At 42.6% G+C, this 27250-nt stretch overlaps 1 protein-coding gene across 2 annotated transcripts in view; it reads right to left on the bottom strand.

Annotated features, from left to right (window-relative positions):
* Positions 1-19343: 19343 nt before the first annotated feature.
* KLHL7 (kelch like family member 7) overlaps positions 19344-27250 on the bottom strand; it is a 33338-nt gene continuing 25431 nt past the window's right edge. For both annotated transcript variants that reach the window (XM_088457342.1, XM_088457343.1), the window contains exons 9-11: positions 24324-24525; positions 22780-22877; positions 19344-21178 (exon numbers count right to left, since the gene is read on the bottom strand). In XM_088457342.1, coding sequence (XP_088313468.1) covers positions 20895-21178; positions 22780-22877; positions 24324-24525 — 584 coding nt within the window. In that variant the 3' untranslated portion in view covers positions 19344-20894. The remainder of the gene's footprint in view (positions 21179-22779; positions 22878-24323; positions 24526-27250) is intronic.

The following is a 27250-nucleotide window of genomic DNA, read 5'->3' as shown; positions in this document are numbered from 1 at the left end:
TAACACCCGTTCGCCCGCACACACGCTACAATTATCGAGGCGGATATCGAGTGGATCGCCCCGATAATTGTAGCGTGTATGGCCAGCTTAAGTAATAAAATCTGTTTACTTTAAACATAGCTAGGCCAACATAAATGTAATATGTTTATTAAACATTAAAACACACACTCTAGGTGATACCAAAATATGCACAACAGATGACAGAAAATACAATTTAATATCACAAAGTTAAGCAGTAAAATACTTCTATACGTATTCTCAATATTACCATCACCAAAAGCTTCCCCTAATGTCTCACACTACACGGCCCTAAGTAGGGGTTAGGACACTGCAATTTACATGAAGCAACAATCTCGGAGATGCTGGGCACGCCCCTTAGTGATGTAAACAGGGGCGTGCCATCAGGCCACGCCCACTTTACTATCAGGTCACGCCTCATTTTCAGACGCGCTCCTCCGGCGCGCGGAAGTCCCGATTCATCTTGGACAAATGTTGGGAGGTATGCCTAAACCACTTGTAGACTTTGGCCAAATATCCATCAGTTTGTACCAAAAGAAATAGGCCTATTAGAATATAAACCTCTGGGATAATACAACCCAGTCAATGAATAGACATTAACCAGTCATTGAACACAATTACTGGCTACATTCAATGTTATGTTATTTAGTTATGTTTTTCAATTTGGTATAAATTACTTTAAATTGACCCTGGTTTTTAGGAATAAACAACAAATATCTGTAAAAACCCAATAACTGAACAATGTCTTCATTTACTGAAAAAACTGATGATAGTATCCAGTTTTTAGCCTCAGAGAATCCAATTCTAACCATTTTAAAGCCTTTTAACCATATGCATTGATGTATAAACACTGTACATTTCTATTTTATAAAGTACTTAGTACAAATTAGGCAGTACGTTACCTTTTGAGAGAAAAGCAGCTCAGACTCATTCAAAGTAGATTAAAGGGTAGAAAGAACTGGGCACTTCAGTGGTAATCTGTTGTGGGGTAAAAAACAAAGCTCACCACATGGGGGTAGCAAACCCCTAACAAATGCAGAAACAGAGAAAAACAAAAATTGGTAGCGCTGTAAAACCGTGTAAATATATTTAATGTCTAAAATACAAAGGAAAAAATAACAGTGTGAACACAAAATAAAAGACAAACCCTATGGGTACAAGATGGTAATGGTGGATAGCCTGACCTGATGGACCTAGGTAAACTTAAGTGGCTGATACCACTAAAAGGACTAAATGAGTAAACAACAATGTGGACACCTAAAAATAAAAAAATAAATAATAAAAAATAGAAAATAAATAAAAATAGTCCAGACAGAGCCGATGTGGGTAGAAATATAACAGCATCTGTGTGTTTAAGAGCACAGATAAAAGTCCAACTGGAGTAATAATTCAACAGTGCAGAAATGGATATAAATTGGAAACTTGTAACTTAATTGCAATACATTGTTAGTGTGACAGATGAATATATAATCAATATCCTGAAACAGGGAAACAATCAATAGGTAGCTCGATTAATAATCCACATTAGTGGATATGTGCCTGTGGTCTCCGAGTGTCTCCGTATCTTGGAAGCCTCTCGTGAGAGAATGAAAAAGCAACAGCCTGCCGTGATTGTGCTAAACCAGCACTGAATGTGGAGGGGCCTCTCTTACGTATACCTCCGATGGGGTCCGTGATGTCTGACAGATGCCGTTGGCTGTGCACGTGCACCTGCACTCGCTCAGAGAACATAGGCATGCTGCATATCATTTTAATCAGCAGAAGCTGCTTGTGCTATCTATTCACATTTGAAGGTAAAATATGCACGAAAAGGCACTCAGCGCTACCAAGTCACACTGAGCTCCCGCATTATGTGTGGTGCAACTAGTAGCACACGGAGGATAGATGTATGTGGGCATATCTGTACATGAGGCCACTCTTCATATTTTTCCAAGGACACCTTAAGTTCTCAATCCTACCCTGTCTGGCATAGAAGAAGCTTGAATGATAAAGCAAAGTTATCTGAAGTTGGAACTCGAGATGTGCGCTGACTCCCATATTTTGATTTTGGTTTTGCAAAACCACCCTCAAGTGTTTTGGTTTTGGAACTGGATTTTTTTTTTTTTAAATGATAAAAAGTTTTTAAAATAGCTAGAATCATGTAATTTTTGCAATCCAAAACCTGAAATTTGGATTTAAGATCTGAATTCCGAACAACAGGAAGATCAGAACTGCAAATCAGATTTATCCGGATCTCCCCAGGAGATTAGAAACGCAGATCTGCCCCGATTTGCAAAATTCGGGTGGATTCGGATTTCTGGAGAAGTGAACCGCACATCTCGAGTTGGAACCCCATTTTTAACACCTTAAGACTTATTGGGGAACAGCGCTATATAAATAAAAGTATTATTTTTAACATTGTTTTATAATGTAAGTTTCTTACCCTATTAACCAAGACAAAGACATTCTCAATAATAAGTTTAACTTGCTAATTAAATGAAAGGGGACAGAACACTGTCAGGGAGATGTATCAAGCCTTGGAGAGAGATAAGGTTGTGTGATTTCTTTGGACAACTAATCAGCTTCTAACTGTCATTTGGAATATTGTGCTACTGTACATAAATAACAGTTAGAAGCTGATTGGTGGCTTTGGACAACATCTCCACTTTATCTCCCTCCAAGTCTGCTGTATATAAATATGAATGTGTCTAGCTGCTATACCGCAGGTCAGGAGCACCATCAGGACAGTACAGTAACAGTCATATCAGTAATAATTTGTGGACCCTGCGAACGTAGCAGTCAGTAAGGAATGGAGACTGGCAACAACTATTCATATGTTATCCCTGAAAAGATTCTGAGAAAAGGGCTATTTCACACTTAACATTTGCATAGGCAAAGATAGAAAAATATTCACCTGTTACAGCTCTATTTTATACATTTTAGCCTATACTAGTTTGTCCCATTTGCAGTCGTCTGCCATCCTGACTACGCCACTGCTCCTGAAGCATCCGACATCCTACATGTGGGAAAAGACACACTGCCGATTCTGCCTTCCTCCGCTCCGTGAGTCCTTCCAGTCGTCTGTTGTCCTCACTACACCACTGCTCCTGAAGCATCAGACATCCTACATGTGAGAAAAGACACATTGCAGATCCCTTTTCCTACGCTTTGTGGCTCCCTCCAGTCATCTGCCGTCCTCACTACGCCACTGCTCCAGAAGCGTCCGATGTCCTACATGTGGGAAAAGACACACTGCATATTCTGCCTTCCTCCGATCCGTGACTCCCACCAGTCATCTGCCGTCCTCACTACACCACTGCTCCAGAAGCGTCCGATGTCCTACATGTGGGAAAAGACACACTGCATATTCTGCCTTCCTCCGATCCGTGACTCCCACCAGTCGTATGCCGCCCTAACTACACCACTGCTCCAGAAGTGTCCAATGTCCTACATATGGGAAAAGACACACTGCAGATCCTGCCTTCCTCCGCTCCATGGCTCCTTCCAGTCATCTATCATCCTGACTATACCACTGCTCCAGAAGCGTCTGATCCGCCGACCTATCTGACAATTGGTAAGTGCATATACACTTATCAATTGTCTGTCCAATGTGTCAGGCATGATGTCACAACTGGCAGGTTGATAAAAAAAAAATCAGCTTAATTATTGCAATTGGTGCTGTTGATAAATACACCCTTAAACTTCTCTATGTACATTTATTGTTATCACATGCTAAGCACATTTACCTCAAACTAATACAAATTCATTTATCTGCCCCATCTGTCTCTCACTCCATCATCCTCTCTCTCTCCTCACAGCGCTATGTATTACTAATGATCCCTCTGCCAGTCTTCCTCACTCTGCACTGACCTCTAATAATTTCTCACATGGACAGTTCTGACTTTCCCTCTTCCATGACCCAAGTCCCTGTTCTTTCGGCCATTTTATATGTAATTTCTCTAATACTACAATTTTTGCTCCTTAGTGTATCATTCCTTCCTACACTTATCCTAATTATGTGTCCTTGTAAATATGTTACCTGTTCTATCTATATTGTCTTGTCTTTCACCTTAATATACCACACTCTGCTTTCCTTACCCACCTCCATCATACCCTGCTATGTATAACTTACCTTCCTCCTTCCTGGCCGGTAACTGGAAACTGCAGCAACTGTAGATAGAATGTTACAGGATGAAGCACTGTGATGGCACAGGATAGGTGTATGATGTCACAGCAACCATAGCAATGCTGCTATGTTACAGTTATTAGTTACAGCTATTATACATATATTATTATTTTTTATGGCGCCACAAGTGTTCCGCAGCGCCTTACAAAGTACATAAACAAGTAGGTGACCAGTGACTTACAGAACAATACAATACAGGACAAGGACAATATACACACGCTTTAATGAAGTAGTGGGTCTTGAGAGCCCGTTTGAATGTTTGTAGAGAGGTGGAGAGTCTGATGGGGAGAGGGAGAGAGTTCCAGAGGTGGGGAGCAGTGCGGGCAAAACCTTGGAGGCGGGAGTGGGAGGAAGTAATCAGATGGCATGAAAGGCGGCGTGTATTAATTAAACGAAAAGGACGGACAGGAGAGTGAACTGAGATGAGATCAGAGATGTAAATGGGAGAAGATTGTGTAAGGGCTTTGTAAGCGAGCATGAGAACCTTAAATTGTGTTCTGAAAGGGAAGGGGAACCAGTGATGGGCTTGTAGGAGAGGGGAGGCATATACATTTTATACATCAATTGTTACGGGATTTACATGAACTATGGCAATTTTGTACAGAGTGTCCTAACATATAATTGAAGGGAAAATGTAAACGATAGGAATATCTAGATTTTAGTAGAATAGAGTTTGTATGTTCTCCCTGTGCTTATGTGAGTTTCCTCTAGGTACTCCAGTTTCCTCCCACAATCCAAAAATATACTGATAATTGTCTCCTGACAAAAAAATGAACATTAGTGTGTACATGCATGTACATGTGGTAAGGAACATAGTGGTCTATGATGGAGATAAAGTACCAACCAATCAGCTCTTAGCAGCCTGTAAAGTGACAGGAGCTGATTGGTTGGTACTTTATCTCCATCCACTTTCTCTCTCTCCAAGGCTTAGTAAATACAGACCCCCATAGATTGTATACAGGGGTGCCGAGAGGGGGGGAGAGTGGGTACTAACTAACCATGCCTGGGCTGCGGGAGGGGCCCGGGACCGGTGCCGCCCCCCCCTCCCTCTTAAAATCACAGCAGCCCAGAATACGCTGCTGTGTGTTGGGCTGCAGTGGAAGACTGCTCGTATGCCTGTGGGGGGAGCTGACCGTGCTTCCGGCAGCTTTGCGCTGGGCTGAGGGGATCACAGCACCTCCCTTCCCAGTGTGCAGCGGCACTATGCAGCAAAAATATTTTTTTTAATTTAAAAATAAAAACCTAAGGGGGCGTGTCCCGCAATTAGGCCATGTCCCCTTCACCCCGCCAGCCTCTCTACGCCCGATTGTATGTAGATGTAAATTTTCTCTTTAAAGAGCTGCAGATAATATGTGTTATATAATTAGTAATATATATATATATATATATATATATATAAATATATATATATATTTATATGATAGAGAAAGGACATGCTCCTAATGATGTAATATCTAAGAGTATACAAGTGGTAACTGTATGTATATCATGTTGCTTGTACCAAAAAGATGGTTTAGATGGTTTTGTAATAGTTTTCAGCAATTGAGATTATTGTAGCCGTATTTTCTCCTTGGCATGGTGTTAGTGCTCCAGACCAAACTGTTCCTTATTGTGTATAGAGGCGCTGACACTCCTTGATGATCAATAGTGAAGTGCACTTGTTCATCAGCAAATGGCTCAAATGACCTTCTTTCTTGATGTGGAATCACCATGGATGATTCACATTGTCACATTGTCTCTTCATGTTGTGTGCTGTTTGTCACATTGTCTCTTCATGTTGTGTGCTGTTTGTCACATTGTCACATGGTCTCTTCATGTTGTGTGCTGTTTGTCACATGGTCTCTTCATGTTGTGTGCTGTTTGTCACATGGTCTCTTCATGTTGTGTGCTGTTTGTCACATTGTCACATGGTCTCTTCATGTTGTGTGCTGTTTGTCACATTGTCTCTTCATGTTGTGTGCTGTTTGTCACATTGTCACATGGTCTCTTCATGTTGTGTGCTGTTTGTCACATTGTCTCTTCATGTTGTGTGCTGTTTGTCACATGGTCTCTTCATGTTGTGTGCTGTTTGTCACATGGTCTCTTCATGTTGTGTGCTGTTTGTCACATTGTCTCTTCATGTGTGCTGTTTGTCACATTGTCACATGGTCTCTTCATGTTGTGTGCTGTTTGTCACATGGTCTCTTCATGTTGTGTGCTGTTTGTCACATTGTCACATGGTCTCTTCATGTTGTGTGCTGTTTGTCACATTGTCTCTTCATGTTGTGTGCTGTTTGTCACATGGTCTCTTCATGTTGTGTGCTGTTTGTCACATTGTCACATGGTCTCTTCATGTTGTGTGCTGTTTCTCACATTGTCACATGGTCTCTTCATGTTGTGTGCTGTTTCTCACATTGTCACATGGTCTCTTCATGTTGTGTGCTGTTTGTCACATTGTCACATGGTCTCTTCATGTTGTGTGCTGTTTCTCACATTGTCACATGGTCTCTTCATGTTGTGTGCTGTTTGTCACATGGTCTCTTCATGTTGTGTGCTGTTTGTCACATGGTCTCTTCATGTTGTGTGCTGTTTGTCACATTGTCACATGGTCTCTTCATGTTGTGTGCTGTTTGTCACATGTCTCTTCATGTGTGCTGTTTGTCACATTGTCACATGGTCTCTTCATGTTGTGTGCTGTTTGTCACATGGTCTCTTCATGTTGTGTGCTGTTTGTCACATTGTCACATGGTCTCTTCATGTTGTGTGCTGTTTGTCACATGGTCTCTTCATGTTGTGTGCTGTTTGTCACATTGTCTCTTCATGTTGTGTGCTGTTTGTCACATTGTCTCTTCATGTTGTGTGCTGTTTCTCACATTGTCACATGGTCTCTTCATGTTGTGTGCTGTTTGTCACATTGTCACATGTCTCTTCATGTTGTGTGCTGTTTGTCACATGGTCTCTTCATGTTGTGTGCTGTTTGTCACATTGTCACATGTCTCTTCATGTTGTGTGCTGTTTGTCACATTGTCACATGGTCTCTTCATGTTGTGTGCTGTTTGTCACATTGTCACATGGTCTCTTCATGTTGTGTGCTGTTTGTCACATTGTCACATGTCTCTTCATGTTGTGTGCTGTTTGTCACATGGTCTCTTCATGTTGTGTGCTGTTTGTCACATTGTCACATGGTCTCTTCATGTTGTGTGCTGTTTGTCACATTGTCACATGGTCTCTTCATGATGTGTGCAGTTTGTCACATGGTCTCTTCATGTTGTGTGCGGTTTGTCACATTGTCTCTTCAGGTGTGCTGTTTGTCACATGGTCTCCTCATGTTGTGTGATGTTTGTCACATGGTCTCTTCATGTTGTGTGCTGTTTGTTACATTGTCTCTTCATGTTGTGTGCTGTTTGTCACTTTCGTCCCACGATGATTATATTAATCAAATGTAAGGACTTGGGGCCTGATTCAGAGGTGGACACAGTTTATAACACGGCTGCAACTAGATGATGCTTGTTCTACTGCACACACGTGTCTGAGCCGCACTGTGCATGTGCCCCGATGGTCCTGTGATGGCAGTCACAAGTGTGGATTAGGACGCAGGGTGATTGACAGACAGCGACCTTTTGGGAGAGGTGTAGGGGGAGTGGCAACAAAAAGGCAGATGTGTTGTGACCATTTCGGGGGCATGTCGCAGCCCACGACTGTTTTCAGTCGCAGTGTCACTGGCCCCGGCATCTTACTATTGATGGGCATTCTGAGCAACTTTATTGTTGCTCAGAGATCCGATGGTGCGACCGATGTTTCAGATGCTTATCCAATGCTGACTTTTTCAGACACAATTATAAGACAATGGCTGCAACACTGAGCAATGGACCCACAGACCGAGCGGCTGATTTTGGTAAGCAGCCACACTTACCACACTTAACAATTGGCCACACAAAATGTCTGCCCAGACATCACAAAATTGCATACCCAGTTGTGATGTCAGTGTCGGTGGTTCCTGCTGCTAGTGTAACAGGTCAGTTGGTTGGTCCGCCGGTACACACCAGCAGTTGTGCCTTAATATCACATCTTCCGTGCTGCACAGCCAGCACGATATATCTGTGAACGCCATAGTTTACAGATATATTGTGCACACACGAGCTGCCACACTTAACTATATATCGTTCAATGGATATACAATTGATATATTGCATAGTGACTAGTGGCCAGCGTTACTCTGGTTTTGCCGTTGTGCACTGTGAGTAATGTTAATTCTAACAACCAGCAGCAGAAAATGTGGATAGAATTATAATTATGCATAAGGCAGGTGCAGGCAGCCAGGTTTTGCGAGACCCTGGATATGACGGGGCAGTATGTGGTGCTGTGAGGTGCACATTGACGGGGGGAGTGTTGTGAGGTGGACAATGATGGGGAGTTTGTTGTGAGGTGGACATTGATGGGGGGAGTGTTGTGAGGTGGACATTAATGGGGGGAGTGTTGTGAGGTGGACATTGATGGGGGGAGTGTTGTGAGGTGGTCATTGATGGGGGAGTGTTGTGAGTGGACATCGATGGGGGAGTGCTGTGAGGTGGACAATGATTGGGGAGTGTTGTGCGGTGGACATTGATTGGGGGAGTGCTGTGAGGTGGACAATGATGGGGGGAGTGCTGTGAGGTGGACATTGATGGGGGGAGTGCTGTGAGGTGGACATTGATGGGGGGAGTGCATATTGCTTCCTATATTTTATTTGTCACTAAAATACTCTCTGATTGTCAGACAAGGTTGGTAGGTGATGTCTTTATAATTAAATTTATGAAAGAACTCTAATCAAACAGCATCCCCATTAGAGAAACCATGCCTGCAGTTTTTTTTTGCCACGTCCATTTTGCCATTGCCGTTCACCGATAGAAAATCCAGGGCCACTTAATTGAATTTGCCCCCCAGGCTAAAACTTGCCAGTCAGCTGCTGCGCCAAGTGTAGGTTATTTCTTTTTGACCCCTAGATTGTAAGCTCCTAGGAGCAGGGTCCTCCTCCTCCTGTCTCACAGCCCTCTTCTCTAGCACTTCTAGGACAGCCTTCACCTTCCCAGCTGTATTGTGTATGGAGAATTGTGTTACTAACTGTTACTTGTGTTCTGTTTATAATTTGGTTACTGTATTGTAATGTAATGTTCTGTGTACCCTTTACTGTATGTACGGCGCTGCGGACCACTTGTGGCGCCCTATAAATAAAATGTAATAATAATAATAATGTTTTCCATATTGTCCACTCTATTTTAGAGCTGTTGATGTAGTTTGTAGATGAAGGTAATTTGTTGCTGGAGCATGGAAATCCCCTAGAAAGCCTCACCTAGCCTTTGCACATTTGCAGGGGCTAGTTTAGAGGTCACTGTAAATATGCAAATGGCAGCTGTAAAGTTTGTGACTTGAACATACCTCAAAGACTTCACGGTCTTCTTAACGGCCTCCATGATATCAGAGTAAGAAATAGATTGTGAAGCATTGTTGGGCGAATCTGTCTCTAACAGGCTGCCATCAGATCTAGTTCTCTCAGAGACTAAAGCGATGGGCTCAGTGTGTCGTTTTGCACTCTTGGACCTCTGTTTGACATTAACAAAATTTTCCATTGCATCAAAGACAATCATGATAGCAAAATATGATTACAAAAATAATCAATAACAAAAGCAGAAAAATATCACAAGTTAGTCACATTATTGCTCGGTCCTTTTCAGGCTTTCCAGGTAGGAGTCACAAACCTAAAATCTAAAGATGACTAGACCAGAGCAGAGCCGTAACTAGACTTTTTGGTGCCCTGTGCCAGTAAGAGCATTGGCTCCCCCCTCATTTTTCAAAGGGACATAATGCACCCAAAAAAGGGGAATGGTCTCATGGGAAAGGGCCAGGGAAAAGATAGGTGCGGCCAGGAGATGCTGGGGATGAAATATGAGGAAGCTACAAGTGAGAATGATAATAAACAGAAATTTGACAGGCCCAAACAGCGCCCCCTGACCTGTGGTGCCCTGTGCGATGGAACCGGCCGCACTACCCTAGTTACGGCCCTGGACCAGAGTCCTAAACCTGGAAATCCTGAACTTAGCAATTATGGGTTGTGACACTAGATGGCAGCAGATCATAACAAATGTGAGATATACTGTAGAAGAGGAATAACTGCAAGTAGAAAAGACAAAGGGGGTCATTCAGACCCGCTCGTGAGCGGCAGTACGCTCGCAAGCGGGTCAATGTTCCCCCACTGCACATGCGCACGACGGAGGGAGCTCCGTCGTGCGCATGCGCGAGACCCGGCGAGCGACGGGCTCTCCATCACTCCGGGTCTCGCACCAAAGGGGGCGTGCTGTCGTTGTTGATTGACAGCACGCCCCCTTTGGTGGGCGTGCCTGCCAGACGGAGGCGTCCCATGGGAACGCCTACCGTCTCAAGCCGGCCCCACTGACATCACTAGTGCCAAAATCACTCCAGGGCTTGTGGCAGCGAGACCCTACCGCAGGGTCTCCGTCGCAAGCCCGATGGTCAAGACCATCGCGACCATCATCATGGACGCTCGCTATAGCTGTGGGTGGTAACCCACAGCTATGCGAGCGTCCATGAGGACGCTCCAAAAAAAGGTAGGAAGGCCCTGATTCAGAGCGAGCGCTCTGGTCAGAGCGTTCAGCTCTGAATCAGGCCCAAAGTTCTGGTTGTATTTACTGAATGGTCTGATATGTGATCACAGGAATGTGGAATAAAGAATTTTCAGTGGTAGGAATATATGCTGAGGAGGCAAATCATGATGGAAAGCCAGCTGTAGCTATCCTGCTAGATAATATCAAAATGGATGAACACTATATGGCTCTTTGAAACAATACCCCGCTCCCGGGATAATTCTCTTAGCTCCACCCTTAGAGCCATGAAACTGAATAATATGAAGTGATTAGAGATAATCCTGGTGCAAGTATACAACCAAAGAATACAACCAACCTAATGGTTTAATTCAATGTGAGAATTTTTTTTTTTTTTTATTATATATATATATACCCACAGTATATACAACTAATGCATAAATGACTTCCCTCTATTATTATGGAGGACCATGCCATCAGTTGTAGGTCTGGATCTATGCCTTCTCTACTCTGAGCATGTACACACCCGTGGTTATCTCCATATGTAGAAGAGAAAGAAATTTCCACAATAGTGCATTACCATATGAAAAAATTATTTTATGTCGTCTCAATATAGAAGAAAAAAAATCTTTAAAACAATCACATCCGCTGACATAATAAGCAATGATGAGCAATGGTGACTACACCAGACAGGCATTGACAAAGTTTTTTTACTGGAAACATGTTGGTGGCTGTTGGAGGAAGTGATCTTACTGACTGGAGTCTGAGTGACCAGATCATTGCGGCACAAGAAGTCGTGAAGGGGGTTCTGGAGCCCCGATTATACTACACGCCCTGGTGAAGCAAATTCCGTTGTAATTCCTACAACGTTCACCTGATTTGGACGTAATTACCCTCAAATTAAATCTGAAAGTCTGCAGTTAAAGCACATCTTGTTTGTTTCATTTCAAAGCCATTGTGGTGGTGAATAGAGGCCAAAATATGAAAATTCTGTCAATGTCCCAATATTTATGCACCTGACTGTATATACAATGCACAACAGTAAGTACAGAGCATCAACATAAAAACTGATGTAAACCCATAACAATAAAGTGACAGGTACAGGAGGGATTTAGACCAGCGCGTCATTCAGTAGTCACCAATGGGCTACAGGTGTTGCATAGCAAAAATACTATATGAAACCTTGTAACTACAGTATATAACGGCATAGAACTCCAATATAAAAAGCAGAATCTGCACAGTGACATAGACTTCAAAATAGGAGCTAATATACAAAACATTGGGATATTTGTGGTACAGATACAATTTATTAAGATATGTCTGTAGTTAACTGTTTTATGTAGGGGTCAAATCACTGTGACCTTCTTGAAAAGCAATGCTCTTATAATTGTTTTGTTTGAAGCCTAGACATGTACACACGCGTCCACACACAAGCCACATCCCCACTAAGCCTGCAATGAGCATCTTACACATAAAAGCAGGTGTATCTTTGTACCCACATGCAAGGCAACAGGAAGGTCTGAATAGGAGCAATAAGCAGGCCCCCTCAACCACCAGAATGTGCAGCAACGCATCCCACCCCCTTCAGGAGGTCAATGAAGTAGTTTAAGTTTCTGATCGCAGGCAATGGCACTTTACTGCTGTGCCCCCTGATGCAATCCCTGATAGTGGGCACAGGATGTATATAGTGGGCATGGGACAGTGAGGTCGATAGCTATGAGGGTGCAGAACGTACATAGTGGGCAAGGGACAGTGAGGGTATTAGAAAGCTATGAGGGTGCAGAACGTACATAGTGGGCAGGGGACAGTGAGGGTATTAGATAGCTATGAGGGCATATAATGTACATACTAGGCAGGGGACAGTGAGGGTATTAGCTATGAGGACATATAACGTACATAGTGGGCAGGGGACAGTGAGGGTATTAGATAGCTATGAGGACATATAATGTATATAATAGGCAGGGGACAGTGATGGTATTAGATAGCTATGAGGACATATAATGTACATAGTGGGCAGGGGAAAGTGAGTGTATTAGATAGCTATGAGGACATATAATGTACATAGTGGGCAGGGGACAGTGAGGGTATTAGATAGCTATGAGGACATATAATGTATATAATAGGCAGGGGATAGTGAGGGTATTAGATAGCTATGAGGACATATAATGTACATAGTGGGCAGGGGACAGTGAGGGTATTAGATAGCTATGAGGACATATAATGTACATAGTGGGCAGGGGACAGTGAGGGTATTAGATAGCTATGAGGACATATAATGTACATAGTGGGCAGGGGACAGTGAGGGTATTAGATTGCTATGAGGACATATAATGTATATAATAGGCAGGGGACAGTGAGGGTATTAGATAGCTATGAGGTCATATAATGTACATAGTGGGCAGGGTACAGTGAGGGTATTAGATAGCTATGAGGGCATATAATGTATATAATGAGCAGGGAACAGTGAGGATATTAGATAGCTATGAGGACATATAATGTACATAGTGGGCAGGGTACAGTGAGGGTATTAGATAGCTATGAGGACATATAATGTACATAGTGGGCAGGGTACAGTGAGGGTATTAGATAGCTATGAGGGCATATAATGTATATAGTGAGCAGGGGACAGTGAGGATATTAGATAGCTATGAGGACATAAAATGTACATAGTGGGCAGGGGACAGTGAGGGTATTAGATAGCTATGAGGACATATAATGTACATAGTGGGCAGGGGACAGTGAGGGTATTAGATAGCTATGAGGTCAGATAATGTACATAGTGGGCAGGGTACAGTGAGGGTATTAGATAGCTATGAGGGCATATAATGTATATAGTGAGCAGGGAACAGTGAGGATACTAGATAGCTATGAGGACATATAATGTACATAGTGGGCAGGGTACAGTGAGGGTATTAGATAGCTTTGAGGGCATATAATGTACATAGTGGGCAGGGGACAGTGAGGGTATTAGATAGCTATGAGGACATATAATGTACATAGTGGGCAGGGGACAGTGAGGGTATTAGATAGCTATGAGAACATATAATGTACATAGTGGGCAGGGGACAGTGAGGGTATTAGATAGCTATGAGGGCATATAATGTATATAGTGAGCAGGGGACAGTGAGGATATTAGATAGCTATGAGGACATATAATGTACATAGTGGGCAGGGGACAGTGCGGCTATTAGATAGCTATGAGGACATATAATGTACATAGTGGGCAGGGGACAGTGAGGGTATTAGATAGCTATGAGGACATATAATGTACATAGTGGGCAGGGGACAGTGAGGGTATTAGATAGCTATGAGAACATATAATGTACATAGTGGGCAGGGGACAGTGAGGGTATTAGATAGCTATGAGGACATATAATGTACATAGTGGGCAGGGGACAGTGAGGATATTAGATAGCTATGAGGACATATAATGTACATAGTGGGAAGGGTACAGTGAGGGTATTAGATAGCTATGAGGACATATAATGTACATAGTGGGCAGGGTACAGTGAGGGTATTAGATAGCTATGAGGACATATAATGTACATAGTGGGCAGGGGACAGTGAGGGTATTAGATAGCTATGAGGACATATAATGTACATAGTGGGCAGGGGACAGTGAGGGTATTAGATAGCTATGAGGATATATAATGTACATAGTGGGCAGGGGACAGTGAGGGTATTAGATAGCTATGAGGACATATAATGTATATAATAGGCAGGGGACAGTGAGGATATTAGATAGCTATGAGGACATATAATGTACATAGTGGGCAGGGGACAGTGAGGGTATTCGATAGCTATGAGGACATATAATGTACATAGTGGGCAGGGGACAGTGAGGGTATTAGATAGCTATGAGGACATATAATGTACATAGTGGGCAGGGGACAGTGAGGGTATTAGATAGCTATGAGGACATATAATGTACATAGTGGGCAGGGGACAGTGAGGGTATTAGATAGCTATGAGGACATATAATGTACATAGTGGGCAGGGGACAGTGAGGGTATTAGATAGCTATGAGAACATATAATGTACATAGTGGGCAGGGGACAGTGAGGGTATTAGATAGCTATGAGGACATATAATGTATATAATAGGCAGGGGACAGTGAGGATATTAGATAGCTATGAGGTCATATAATGTACATAGTGGGCAGGGTACAGTGAGAGTATTAGATAGCTATGAGGACATATAATGTACATAGTGAGCAGGGGACAGTGAGGGTATTAGATAGCTATGAGGACATATAATGTACATAGTGGGCAGGGGACAGTGAGGGTATTAGATAGCTATGAGGACACATAATGTATATAATAGGCAGGGGACAGTGAGGATATTAGATAGCTATGAGGACATATAATGTACATAGTGGGCAGGGGACAGTGAGGGTATTAGATAGCTATGAGGACATATAATGTACATAGTGGGCAGGGTACAGTGAGGGTATTAGATAGCTATGAGGACATATAATGTATATAATAGGCAGGGGACAGTGAGGATATTAGATAGCTATGAGGACATATAATGTACATAGTGGGCAGGGGACAGTGAAGGTATTAGATAGCTATGAGGACACAGAATGTATATAGTGTACAGGGGACAGTGTGGATTACGCTGGCCAGATCCCCTCCTCTCATTCTCTGACTGCAGCAGCACTTACAGGCTTTCCTGTGGCCTCTGCGTGGGTTCACACTGCTCCATTCACATCTCCTCTCTGTGTTAAGCGGGTAGGACAGTGTTAGCTCCTCCTGCTTCTGAATTGGAGGTGGAGCTTCTAGGCGTGCGGCTGAGCTTCTAGGTGGGAGACTGAGCTTTTGGGGTGGGAGGTGGCACTGCTCAGCGGCCAGCTCTCCAGCAGGTATTTGGGGTTTTGCACCGGTGAAAACCACCCCCTTCCCCCAGTAGTTGTGGAGTTTAAAAAACAGCCCCCTCCCCCACTAAATCTGCAGCGGAGGCAGCCTAACAGTGCAAGCTGGACAGCGGCAGAAGCTACATGAACATGCCCACTGCAGCTGGGAGACTGGCAGATGATGCTGTAACACAAAAAGAGCAGTCAGTGAGCATCCTGTCTGTCTCCTGGCTGCCAGGCATGTGCAAGCAGTACGCGGCTGCAGGCAGCTAGCGGCCCCTTAGGGATTAAAACGCACCGGCCTGGTTGGGCAGATGTCACCCTGCTCAGTTTTCTCCTGCTTCCATGGATCCTACACTTTTCCCCCCTTCCTACCCCCTGTTGAAACATCACCCTCTCTCCTGTCTCCGATGTCCGCTGCTTTGATGCCATCTGTGACCAGATAACCTCGCTCCACCAGGTGATCACAGATTTTTGTCCACTGATAGAATAGAGGGTGGTTACTCGTCCCTGAGTATGCTTACTCCACTACTCCTAGGGATTCCTGCTCACCATCAGTAACCGCCTGTTACCGACTCCTCCCACTGCATAGTGGGCAGATACTTTGCTGTCAACACCAGGTTCCTATACGCAATACAAAAATAATAGAAGAAATCTCACGCTCACTGAATTAGGGTATTAACTAGGCAGCAAAGATGCAGATGAAGGAACCCCAGTATCCTTCAATAAACTGAATAGACAAATGATTCAAAATGCGCCTCTGAAACTCTGATGTGGGTGTTTCTAATGTTCAGTGTTATATAAAAAATGACATTATTGAATCATATATGTTAAAATAAAAATTTTTACTGATGGAATAACTAAATGCAAAACAAGAAAAATTATTCTACATGGAAAATGAGAAAACCCAAGTAAAACCTCTAACGGTTCTGTCCCTCTAAGACAGGGGTCTTCAAACTTGGCCCTCCAGCTGCTGTGGAACTACACATCCCAGCATGCACTGCCACCTTTTTGATATAACAGCATGCTAAAACTATGTGCAGTGCATGCTGGGATGTGTAGTTCCACAGCATCTGGAGGGCCAAGTTTGAAGACCCCTGCTCTAAGAGACCTAAAAGACCAGGATCAATATCTTCCCCGCCAAAAAAAAAAAACCGTAAACAAAAATGAAAAATAACAATAGTCAAAAAGGAATCCTAAACATACAAAATGATTTCCCATTAAAAAGTAATAAAACACTATTAATGATTTCAAGTGATAGAAGTCAATTGGCGAAATATATGAAGTACTGTATATGAGTAGGTATCCAATTAGAGAGTGGCGTCCCACAACTCTAATGTCTTGGTTGTTAGATGACTTGCAGAGGCTCCTATTAAAGCTGATGTTCTTTCTGCAAAGTGCAGTGGCCAGTGGATTAGTGTGCAGACGAGTGGGACTACCGAGGGGACAGGTCATCAGTGATATGCCTGTGTGTAAGCGTCTCCCTGGTCTATACCTCTAAACCGCAGTGTCAGTCTGGGGAAGAGATGTCACTAGTTTAAATCCTACAAGGGCTATCCCCGCCAGGCATCCTCTCCTACAGTCTTACCTTGGTCCAGCTGTGGGCATCCAGACCTCCGTCTGCTCCCGTCTTCACAACAAGTGCCACCCGCTGTTTGTTGCCTTTGCCACTAGCCTCCTGATACTTCCGGCTCTCGTTGATGCGTTCACGTGATCGCGGCTGAGATCTAGCTGAACCCGTGTAAGCGCTCGGGCCTCACTTAATGCAGGGTCCCTCTGTTGAAGTAGGTTTGAAAAGTGTGCTGGATGCTGGTGCTCCTACATATATCAGCCCGTCTGGGCCTTCATCAGGGAGTCAATGGCAGCCATCTTAAATGTGGGCATTATAAGCCTTAAGGTGCCCACACACATACCGACTTTTCATCCAATTTGGCCGATTTCGACGAATCGTGACGACAGATCATGTAAAAAATGGCCAAATCGTGAGCATCTTCAGATCTGCCGTGCTGAAGGGCAGATTAGCCAATCTGGGATACAATGCACTGGCTGCAAGATAGATCTTTAGTCAGATTGGACATTTTTAACTCCAAGTCGTCACCACGTCTGCCTGGGGAGAGTTGAGGGGAAATCGTGTACATCGACTGATTGGGAGCAAGTCGGTATGTGTGTGGGCACCATAACAGGTGTGATTTCATTCACATTGTGAGTACATGAATATGAAAATGGCCAATGAATGCTGAATAGTCATTACCCATTCTATAATCCCAGTGGATCGGATTCCTAAACCCAGAAAAAATTACTATTCCAAGAGAAAAATTCTAGGGCTTCAAGTTAGTCTTGGAAATGACAAGTCAGAAAATGGCCAAATGTACAAATAAACAAAAAATGAAGCAGAAACTTGATAAAAAAATATAGAAAATAACCGTAAATAAAACAGATTATTAAAGAATAACAAAATAATAAAAATAATAATAAAATAATGATCCAAGCATAATAGAATATTCCACATCACATCCTATTACCTGAAAATACAATAACCTCGACAGATCATGCAAAAATTAACTAAGGGTGCGTTATCTGAGCTGCAAGCAGGATGGAGATGGGCTAAATCTAGGAATAGCTGATTCACGTATATTGTATATCTATGGGACCTTGGGTGGATGTTATAGGTTTATCCTGTGATGACTGCCTTTATTTCATTATCCACATTCAATCCATGTGGTTTAAATGTTTTCAAAGTGTATATCCACTTAAGTTCCTCCTTATTGATTTTCCTCTCAAAATCCCCACCCCTCCAATTAGAAGTGACTTGTTTGATATATCACGGATGACCTGTCCTCTGGATAGACAGTAAGTCCAGACTCTTAACACTGGTACCCCTTGGTAGTCCCACTCGTCTGCAAACTAACCCACTGGCCAGTGCACTGTAGGGGTACATCCATCAAGATCTCCTCACTTTGCAGAACATCAGCTTTAATAGGAGCCTCTGAAAGTCATCTAACAATTAAGACATTTTCTGCATTAGAGTTGTGGGATGCTACTCTCTAATTGGATACCTACTCATATACATATACAGTACTTCATATATTTTGACAATTTACTTTTATCACTTGAAATCATTGAGAGGTTTCCATTACTTTTTAATGGGAACTAATTTTGTATATTTATGATTATTTTTGACTTTTGTTATTTTTCATTTTTGTTTACTTTTTTTGGGGAAGATATTGATCCTGGACTTTTAGGACTCAAGGTTTTTCTTGGGTTTCTCATTTTCCATGTAGAACAGTTTTTCTTGTTTTGCATTTAGTTATTCCATCAGTAAAATCTGTTATTTTAACGTATAAGATTCAATAATGTCATTATTATATAGCACTGAACATTAGAAAAACCCACATCAGAGTTTCAGAGGTTCCTATACGCACCTGGAACTGTTTGTTTCACCCAGGCTCCTACACTGGCATTTGTGGAACTACTTCTCCTTCCACCGGCACCTGGAACCACCCTCTTCTGGGGATGCGTGGACTCGCTGCTGCAACACCTCCTGGTTGGTGTTGGCGAATTCCGACTGGTGCCGTACTATCTGCACAGGTAGCTGGCAGAGGACTTGGGCTTGGAGACACTGGGCTCAATCCAGAACAGCAGGAGAACGGAGAAGCGTTTTACACTATTCTGAATGTCACAGGATACAGCAGATGCAGAGGTCTTGAAGCAAGTAGATGTTTATTGCTCCACAGCATACAAGACGTTACAGAAGTTCAGTCCTGTCTGATAGACAGAGGATATATACACTACAGAGGCACATCAGCCCTTCTTATAGTAAAGACACAATACAGCAGATTGTACGCCGGCCCCTCTAGGACTACTATACAGACAACTGTCTCTCAAAATGTAACTCTTACATTTCAATTGCATTCCTCCTTTCATATACCTATGACCCAAACCAGTATGGCTCTCCTAAGCACCTTCACAATACATGAATACCCCCTGGAGTGCACTGACTGTAAGCAAAGGCTTGGTCATTACACACTAGACATTTTGCTATCTTAGGCTAAATTACCATCTCACTTTCTACAGTATGTCAGAACACAGGGTGATTCCTTATACAATAAAATACTCTAGAAATACGTTCCTATAAGTGCATAGTCCATACATTTAATCATGCAATTCTACAACTGCGCACAGCGCATTAAATAGAACATGTTAAAACAGATTATTTACATATACATTTACAGTACATGGCGCTAAGTGCTGATAGTTCATATGAAATTGGCGCTGCATCACAAGGGATTAACCCCCTCAGTGCCATGGCCGCTATCTTGGCCACGTGGGCCGGGTCTCTGGCCACACTATCCGGGAGCCTGCTCGCTCTTTCACTCTCCACACTCATCTCTCCATCTTGCCTCTTCCATCTCCAGGGCCCAGCCCTGTCTCACCCATGAGGCCAGCAAACTCTCATAGGCACGCTGACCTGCTGCTTAGATTACTGTAACTTGCTTCTTCCAGGATTTCCTTATAGTCGCCTCTCCCCATTTCAAAATATTGTGCTCATTTCATGTCCCCCTCTCACTCTACGCATCTGCCTGTCCCCTCTGTAACTGGCTTCACTGGCTCCCAGTCTTCTCAGAATTCAGTTCAAACTCCACTGCCCGCACTTACAAGTCCCAACGAGTTGTCCTAGCCTGGCCCCTGTACTCGTCCTTCCCTGTCCGTTGCTCTACCTGCACTGTTGTGTAATTACTTATGATATGATTAGCTGTTGTGTATTTATTGGGGGGTTTTATTTGTTAGGTTTACCCCATGTACTGTGCTGCATACACTTTGTGGCAGGCCTAATAAATACATAACAATAAGAATGCCCTGAAATAGCAATAAAGAACGGAACAAATTATGGTTTACATTGTATTTAAAAAAAACAAAAAACAAAATCAATAAACATCAAAATCAGAAAACAGATAACTGTGTCATGCCACAGAGTTAACACAATGAAGACAAGGCTTCCTAAATTCTTAAAAAGTCCGGTACAGGACGCCAGGACTAGTAAACATACCAAAGCAGATGCACCTTGATGACCATTTCCGCATTTAGGTAACATTAAAAAAAAAAAAAACCTGTAATGCTGCAGTATACTTTCCTAAGAGTGATAACAGCAACATAAAAAGTCTATAAGATTATGTAGGAGTCACAAATACACAGGTCTAGTTCATTTTGTCCGCTGAATGTTTTTTCTAATATGGAACATCAAATGGATTACGGTGAAACGCTGAAACCGCATCATGAATGTTCATGTTTCCAGCGTCTCTTCGTTTGCCCCACAGGTGTCCACTACGCAAATCAAGCAGCTGGTCACCGGGAAGGCGCGGACCTTGGAGTTGGCAATCCATTTGTCAGTCTCTGTGTTGTACTCAAGGATATGTCCTAATCGCCCCACTCCCTGGAATCCAGCCAAAACATAAATGACAGAGCTCACCGCTGCGCATTTCACAGTGACCCCTTTCCAAGGCATGGGGGACACCATCTTCCATTCATTGAGTTTTATATCATAGTATTCAACGCTGTCTATGCCGCCTGAAACAATACCGAAAACACTGTGTAAGAGAACAGGCAACTTTATTTATATTTTACCTATGCCCAAATCAGCACGAAACATAGGGGATGATTCAGCATCGTAGGGAATAGCAAAGCTGCACGTAGGCAGTTTTGCTATTCCATCCTTGCTAATATGCAAATGTAGCAGGCGGTGTAAGTAAACCCCTGCTGCATTTCCCATCCCAGCACTGAGACCTATGTCGCAGGCTGGGATCTCCATTGCAACCATCGGTGGTCGATGGTCGCGATGGTGGACGGAGCCGGGTCGCGGACCAGCTGAGTAAGTCTCAGCTTACTCAGGCTGGCCGGCTAGCGAGGCCAGGAAATGGCATCCATCGACACAGTCCCTGGCCTTGACAGTCCCGGAAAAAACTGGGCAGACACGCCCCCGTTTCTGGGAATGCCAGCCGACCCTGCCCCTTAAATGCCTCTGCCTGTCAATCAGGCAGAGGCATCGAAGGGGCTGCGTGCGATTACGCAGAACCCATTCTGCACACCCGCAGGATGGATCCTGCACACACACAGATTCCCGATAATCGGGAATCTGCGTTTAGTATTGAACTTGCATACAATGCTGAATCAGCCCCACAATGCATTTGTTGCTAATAGCATTGTGCACTTTAAAAAAAACTAAGGTGTAAACTAGTAACAGCACCGTAGTAGGATTTATTTTCACTAAACAATATGCCATTATTTATTAACAGTATATCTAAAACAACCTATGCACTCCTAAGCAAGTAGTAAAGAGTGTGTTTGTGTCCATACCAATGATTCCTAGGAGTGAGACAAATATATTGTGTTCTCAGGTAGCTTGGAGGTGATATTTTGCAGGGGAAAGCCAAGGATTTTGGTGCATGAATTCCAATTTAAAACACAGCAGAATGGAATAAGTACAGAGGGAATAAGGGCTGATCATAGGAAACACAGCATTTTAATATGTTGCGCTTCCTATACTGTGTAATATGTGGACCTAACCTGCAATGTACAGTAAAACATACAGGCCCAAATACATTTTGTGACCACGACGTGATTTTGACGATATAGCTGCAACATTTAAATCGCCAATTAGTTGTAAGACAATAACAACCCGATTTTGCCATAAAACTAAAAGCATTTTTATAATATATTATATATATATATAGCGAATATATCGCGGAAATCATACCGCTGAGATAGCTCAAACTGTGTACACTGAACTATCTTGTCTGTCAGAATGAGCTGGTGCTTGTAGTTCTACATCAATAGCATGAGCTGTCAGTGCATGCTGCCACTTGTAGTGAGACAAGAATTATTTTTTTTTCCTGGTACCAACCAGTCCGGAATACCAGGAGGCGTCCACTGCTACTGAGGATTGAGCCAATCCCCTCTAGAGGACCAGGCCCGACATAGAACAGACCTCTTGCACAACACAATGGCATGTTTTACCTTGTAGTCTGGCCAGCCACAACACATCAGATGCAGCTTTATTTTTCAGCCTCAGCAAGATAGAAAATGGTCCCTTAAATGTCAGTTTCAGATATTTAAAATATGTTCTTTCGAGGTAAACTGTTAATAAAAATAATTTAGAAGGTGAAACTTACCCAGGCCATTTTGCCCCCCAATCGCAAATATTTTATCTTTTACAAACACCAGTCCATGGTTTTTTCGAGCTTCAATCATCGGACAAAGTTCAGTCCACCTAATTGAGTAAGTGAAGGTAAAAACACATTTTTATAAATATGAATGGAAACTAATAAATTAAAAATCTGTAGTATTTGAGAAATAAAAAACAAACAAAAAACAAACAAATTGAATTAAAACAGTGTTCCCGATTATCACTGGATCTGTCCATCCGCTCGGAGGATGCTCGGGAACTGATTGCTCAGACAGTTTTTCACAGGTCTGCTCTGCTTCTGCAGTACAGAACTACAGACACTGTCATTCACCATTTTAAAATGGCCACTAAGATACATTCAAGTGGGAGGATCAATAAAAAGATGGTGGTAGGATCAGCCAAACGCTCCGATCACTTTTATGGTGCATACACACGATCAGATTTTTCCTTCAGATATGAACGATAACGATTTAAAAATCGTTCAGTCGTTCATATCTGAAGGAAAATCGTTCATATCTGACATGCCTGAACGATGGACGATCAACGATGCGCGTTCCCGTTTGTCAGATAACGATATCTGACATCTGATGGGTTTGCAGTCAGACTTGGACGATTCCATTCATTTTAATGCAGTCAAAAATCGTTCAATCGTTCAAATCGTTCAAATCGTTCAAAACTTTGGTAAAATCGTTCAAATCGTTTAATCGTTCAATCGTTCATCTGACAAATCTGACAAGTCTGACAAATCTGACCGTGTGTACGCTCCATTAGCAACACAAACGGCAGAGCTCTGAGAAAAATGGCCGCATGGAGCAGTTACCGGGGACCTTTCAGAGCAGTGGGAAGGATCATTTATTTTACCCTACTCGAAAATTACATTTTACATTTAAAATAGGCAGCAAATAGACTGCCACCTCAGGCACTGCCACTGACAGCACCGGGAACAGGCAGTGTAAATCCAAGAATACAGTATATGAAAATCCTGGTTAATAAGGAAAATATAAAAACTAATTCATGATTAACTTTATAAGGCTTATGTTTAATAAAAACAAATTATTCCACAAAATAAACTAAAAATATATGGGGAATCATTATCAAAAGATAAACAAAACAAAACATAAATTGTGCAAAATACAATAAAAACCCAAATAATTTAACAGTAAAGCATACAATGTAAAAAGGACTGAAGATTATCTGAATCAGCAATAAATCCAGTAGAGAATGTAATCATGAAGTTCTGGATTAAGTATTAATGTTAATATGATACTTGATATAATATAATGTTAGTTATATAACTTTGTATCCATTATATGCCAATCTAAATGGCTGTGAAATATGCAGAACTTTTGTTAAATCTCTGCACTATGAGTAAATATTTACATTCTTAGTAACTTACTAATATACTATGCAAGTACTTTGTAACCCACGGCAACCACATTTTTCAAATGCTTCTTTAAATGTTCCCCACTATAGCAGTGCAATGTCCACACAAACACCATGTAAGCTCACATCACACTGGGGCATACATACGTTTCTGTTTTAGGGTCATAAACTTCGCAACAGTTCAGCACCCTCCCAGACACGTTGTTTCCCAAGCTGCCTCCGCAGACATAGATCAATCCACTAGCCTCCACCATCCCATGACTGCAGCGCTGGGTCAGCATGCTGGGCTTCGTATGCCAGCTCTCTGTCCTGGTATCGTAACACTCAAATAAGTATAAAGCAGAATTCCCTTGAAAGGCAGAAAAATTGTTTTACCATTTTATGAAATTGGAGTACAATGCTACTTAAGCTGTTACAGACTTGCCATTAACCACTTGACTTTTTTTTTTTTCAAAAAACTGCTCCGAAATTGTCATTTTTCTTTTTTATGATTGAATTAGGTCAAGAAGATCTACTTATCCAACACAATTTTATATAAACATTTTTTTAAATATTATTTTATTTTAAACAGAGTATACCATAAAAATAGCAATTTCTATGGCAGAAGTTCTCAAACTCGGTCCTCAGGACCCCATACAGGTCACATATTTCCAGGTCACCCAGCTGGTGCACAGGTGTATGCATTACTCAGACAGATTTTAAAAGTTCCACAGGTCTAGTTCATTATTTCACTTGTAATTCTGTGAGGAGACCTGGAAAACATGCACTGTTTGGGGTCCTGAGGACCGAGTTTGAGAACCTGTGCTCTATGGTATACTGTAGTGATGACCATCAACGGCTGTACCATCAATGGCTGATTGCTTTAAACCATGGATGGTTGAGTTCCAAATAAAATCAATTTATTTTTCTTTGGATTGGGAAAATCAATCGTAACAATGAACGGGACTGACTGTGGGAAATAAGGACTTGAGATGGCCATCGATGGTTACCATTGATGGCACAAAAACAATCTATGGTGAACCATCAATGGTCACTGGTGCCGGGTGTACGGCGGGCCTTGGCCCAATAAAAGCCAGGGGGTGGAGCTTAGCAGACGGAGCAGTAAAAAAAAAAAACGAAAAAACAACTATCGGCTCCAGCCCATCCATCGATGACAGAGAACCATTGGTTCTCTGCCATTAATGGCAAAAGTAGTTGACAGCGGTCAGCAACATCGATGTTTTGAAACCGTCGATGTCCACCACTACTGCTGGGTCATCACACACACACACACACGTGGTGGGGCGAGATCAGCGATCAGCACTGAAGGTCCCAGGTCCGTCTGAGACTGGCAGCTATAGGAAGATTCTCTTCCAATAGCCGCCCACAGGGCATTTCTGACTGGATGTCAGGGAAAGCCCATCCTAGTCTGGGCGCATCTGATGAGACCATGCCAGACAAGTGGTTAATATAGCATGCTTCTGGGAAGAGGGACATATATTACTACAATGTGAAAATTTCAAATCTTATGTTACAAGAGGAAGAGTGGGTGCAGATCGTTGGAGAAAGAGGGAGTGCAAATTCATTCTAAGGAGGTGGTAGGGGGTGTGCAAATAAAAGGAGGAGAAAGAGGGGGTGAAATCGGAGTAGTAGGAATAGGAAATGCATATCAAAGGAGGACGGGGAAGAGGCAGTGCAGAACAAAGAGGAGGAAGAGAGAGGGGGTGCAGATTGGCAGAGGGTGTGCAGATCGGAGGAATAGGGCGTGCAGATTGAAAAAGGAGGAGGAAGAGAGGGTGCAGGTTGGAAGAGATGGGTGTGCAGATCAGGAGGAGGAGGAGGAAGAGACGGTGCAGATCAGTAGAGATAGGTGTGCAGATCAGAGAAGGAAGAGGGCATACAGATCAGTAGAGATAGGTGTGCAGATCAGAGAAGGAATGAGGGCATACAGATCAGTAGAGATGAGTGTGCAGATCAGAGAAGGAAGAGGGCATACAGATCAGTAGAGATGAGTGTGCAGATCAGAGAAGGAAGAGGGCATACAGATCAGTAGAGATAGGTGTGCAGATCAGAGAAGGAAGAGGGCATACAGATCAGTAGAGATGAGTGTGCAGATCAGAGAAGGAAGAGGGCATACAGATCAGTAGAGATGAGTGTGCAGATCAGAGAAGGAAGAGGGCATACAGATCAGTAGAGATAGGTGTGCAGATCAGAGAAGGAATGAGGGCATACAGATCAGTAGAGATGAGTGTGCAGATCAGAGAAGGAAGAGGGCATACAGATCAGTAGATATAGGTGTGCAGATCAGAGAAGGAATGAGGGCATACAGATCAGTAGATATAGGTGTGCAGATCAGAGAAGGAAGAGGGCATACAGATCAGTAGAGATGGGTGTGCAGATCAGAGAAGGAAGAGGGCATACAGATCAGTAGAGATAGGTGTGCAGATCAGAGAAGGAAGAGGGCATACAGATCAGTAGAGATGGGTGTGCAGTTTAAGGCAGCACCACTTGATCTCCCTGCTTCCACAAGAAAGACTTGAAATCACAAGTAAGTCCACATTTTGAGCAGATTATTATTAATTTAGTGGTCATTTATTGTTAATTACTGCCCATTAGTTAATTATCCTTCATTTATAAGGCACCATTAGGGGTCTGCAGTGCCATACAAAGTGTATGCAAAGGTGCAAAACAAACATAGCAGAACGGAGCATACAAAAGTACATTACATACATAATAGAACAAAATAGAATATATACAGGATGAGTCTCCCATATCCAAAATGCTTGGGACCAGGGGTATTTTAGATAACGGAATATTCTGTATTTTGGAATAACTGCATACCATAATGAGATATCTTGGAAATAGGACCCAAATATACACACATAATGCATTTATGTGTTATATACACCTTATACACACAGCCTGCAGGTAATTTTATACAAATGTTTAATAATTTGTGCCTCAGACAAAGTTTGTGTATATTGAACCATCAAAAACCAAAAAGTTTCATTATCTCAGTCATGCCAAAAAAATTCCGTATTTCGGAATATTTGGATATGGGAGACTCAACACATAAACATAATATATATATATAT

Source organism: Taudactylus pleione, unplaced genomic scaffold (genome assembly GCF_031769625.1).
Source record: "Taudactylus pleione unplaced genomic scaffold, aTauple2 ptg000758l, whole genome shotgun sequence".
In the NCBI taxonomy this organism is placed as follows: Eukaryota; Metazoa; Chordata; class Amphibia; order Anura; family Myobatrachidae; genus Taudactylus; species Taudactylus pleione.
The sequence above is the reverse complement of the archived record's forward strand: the minus strand, read 5'-3'. Positions and strand labels throughout refer to the sequence as shown.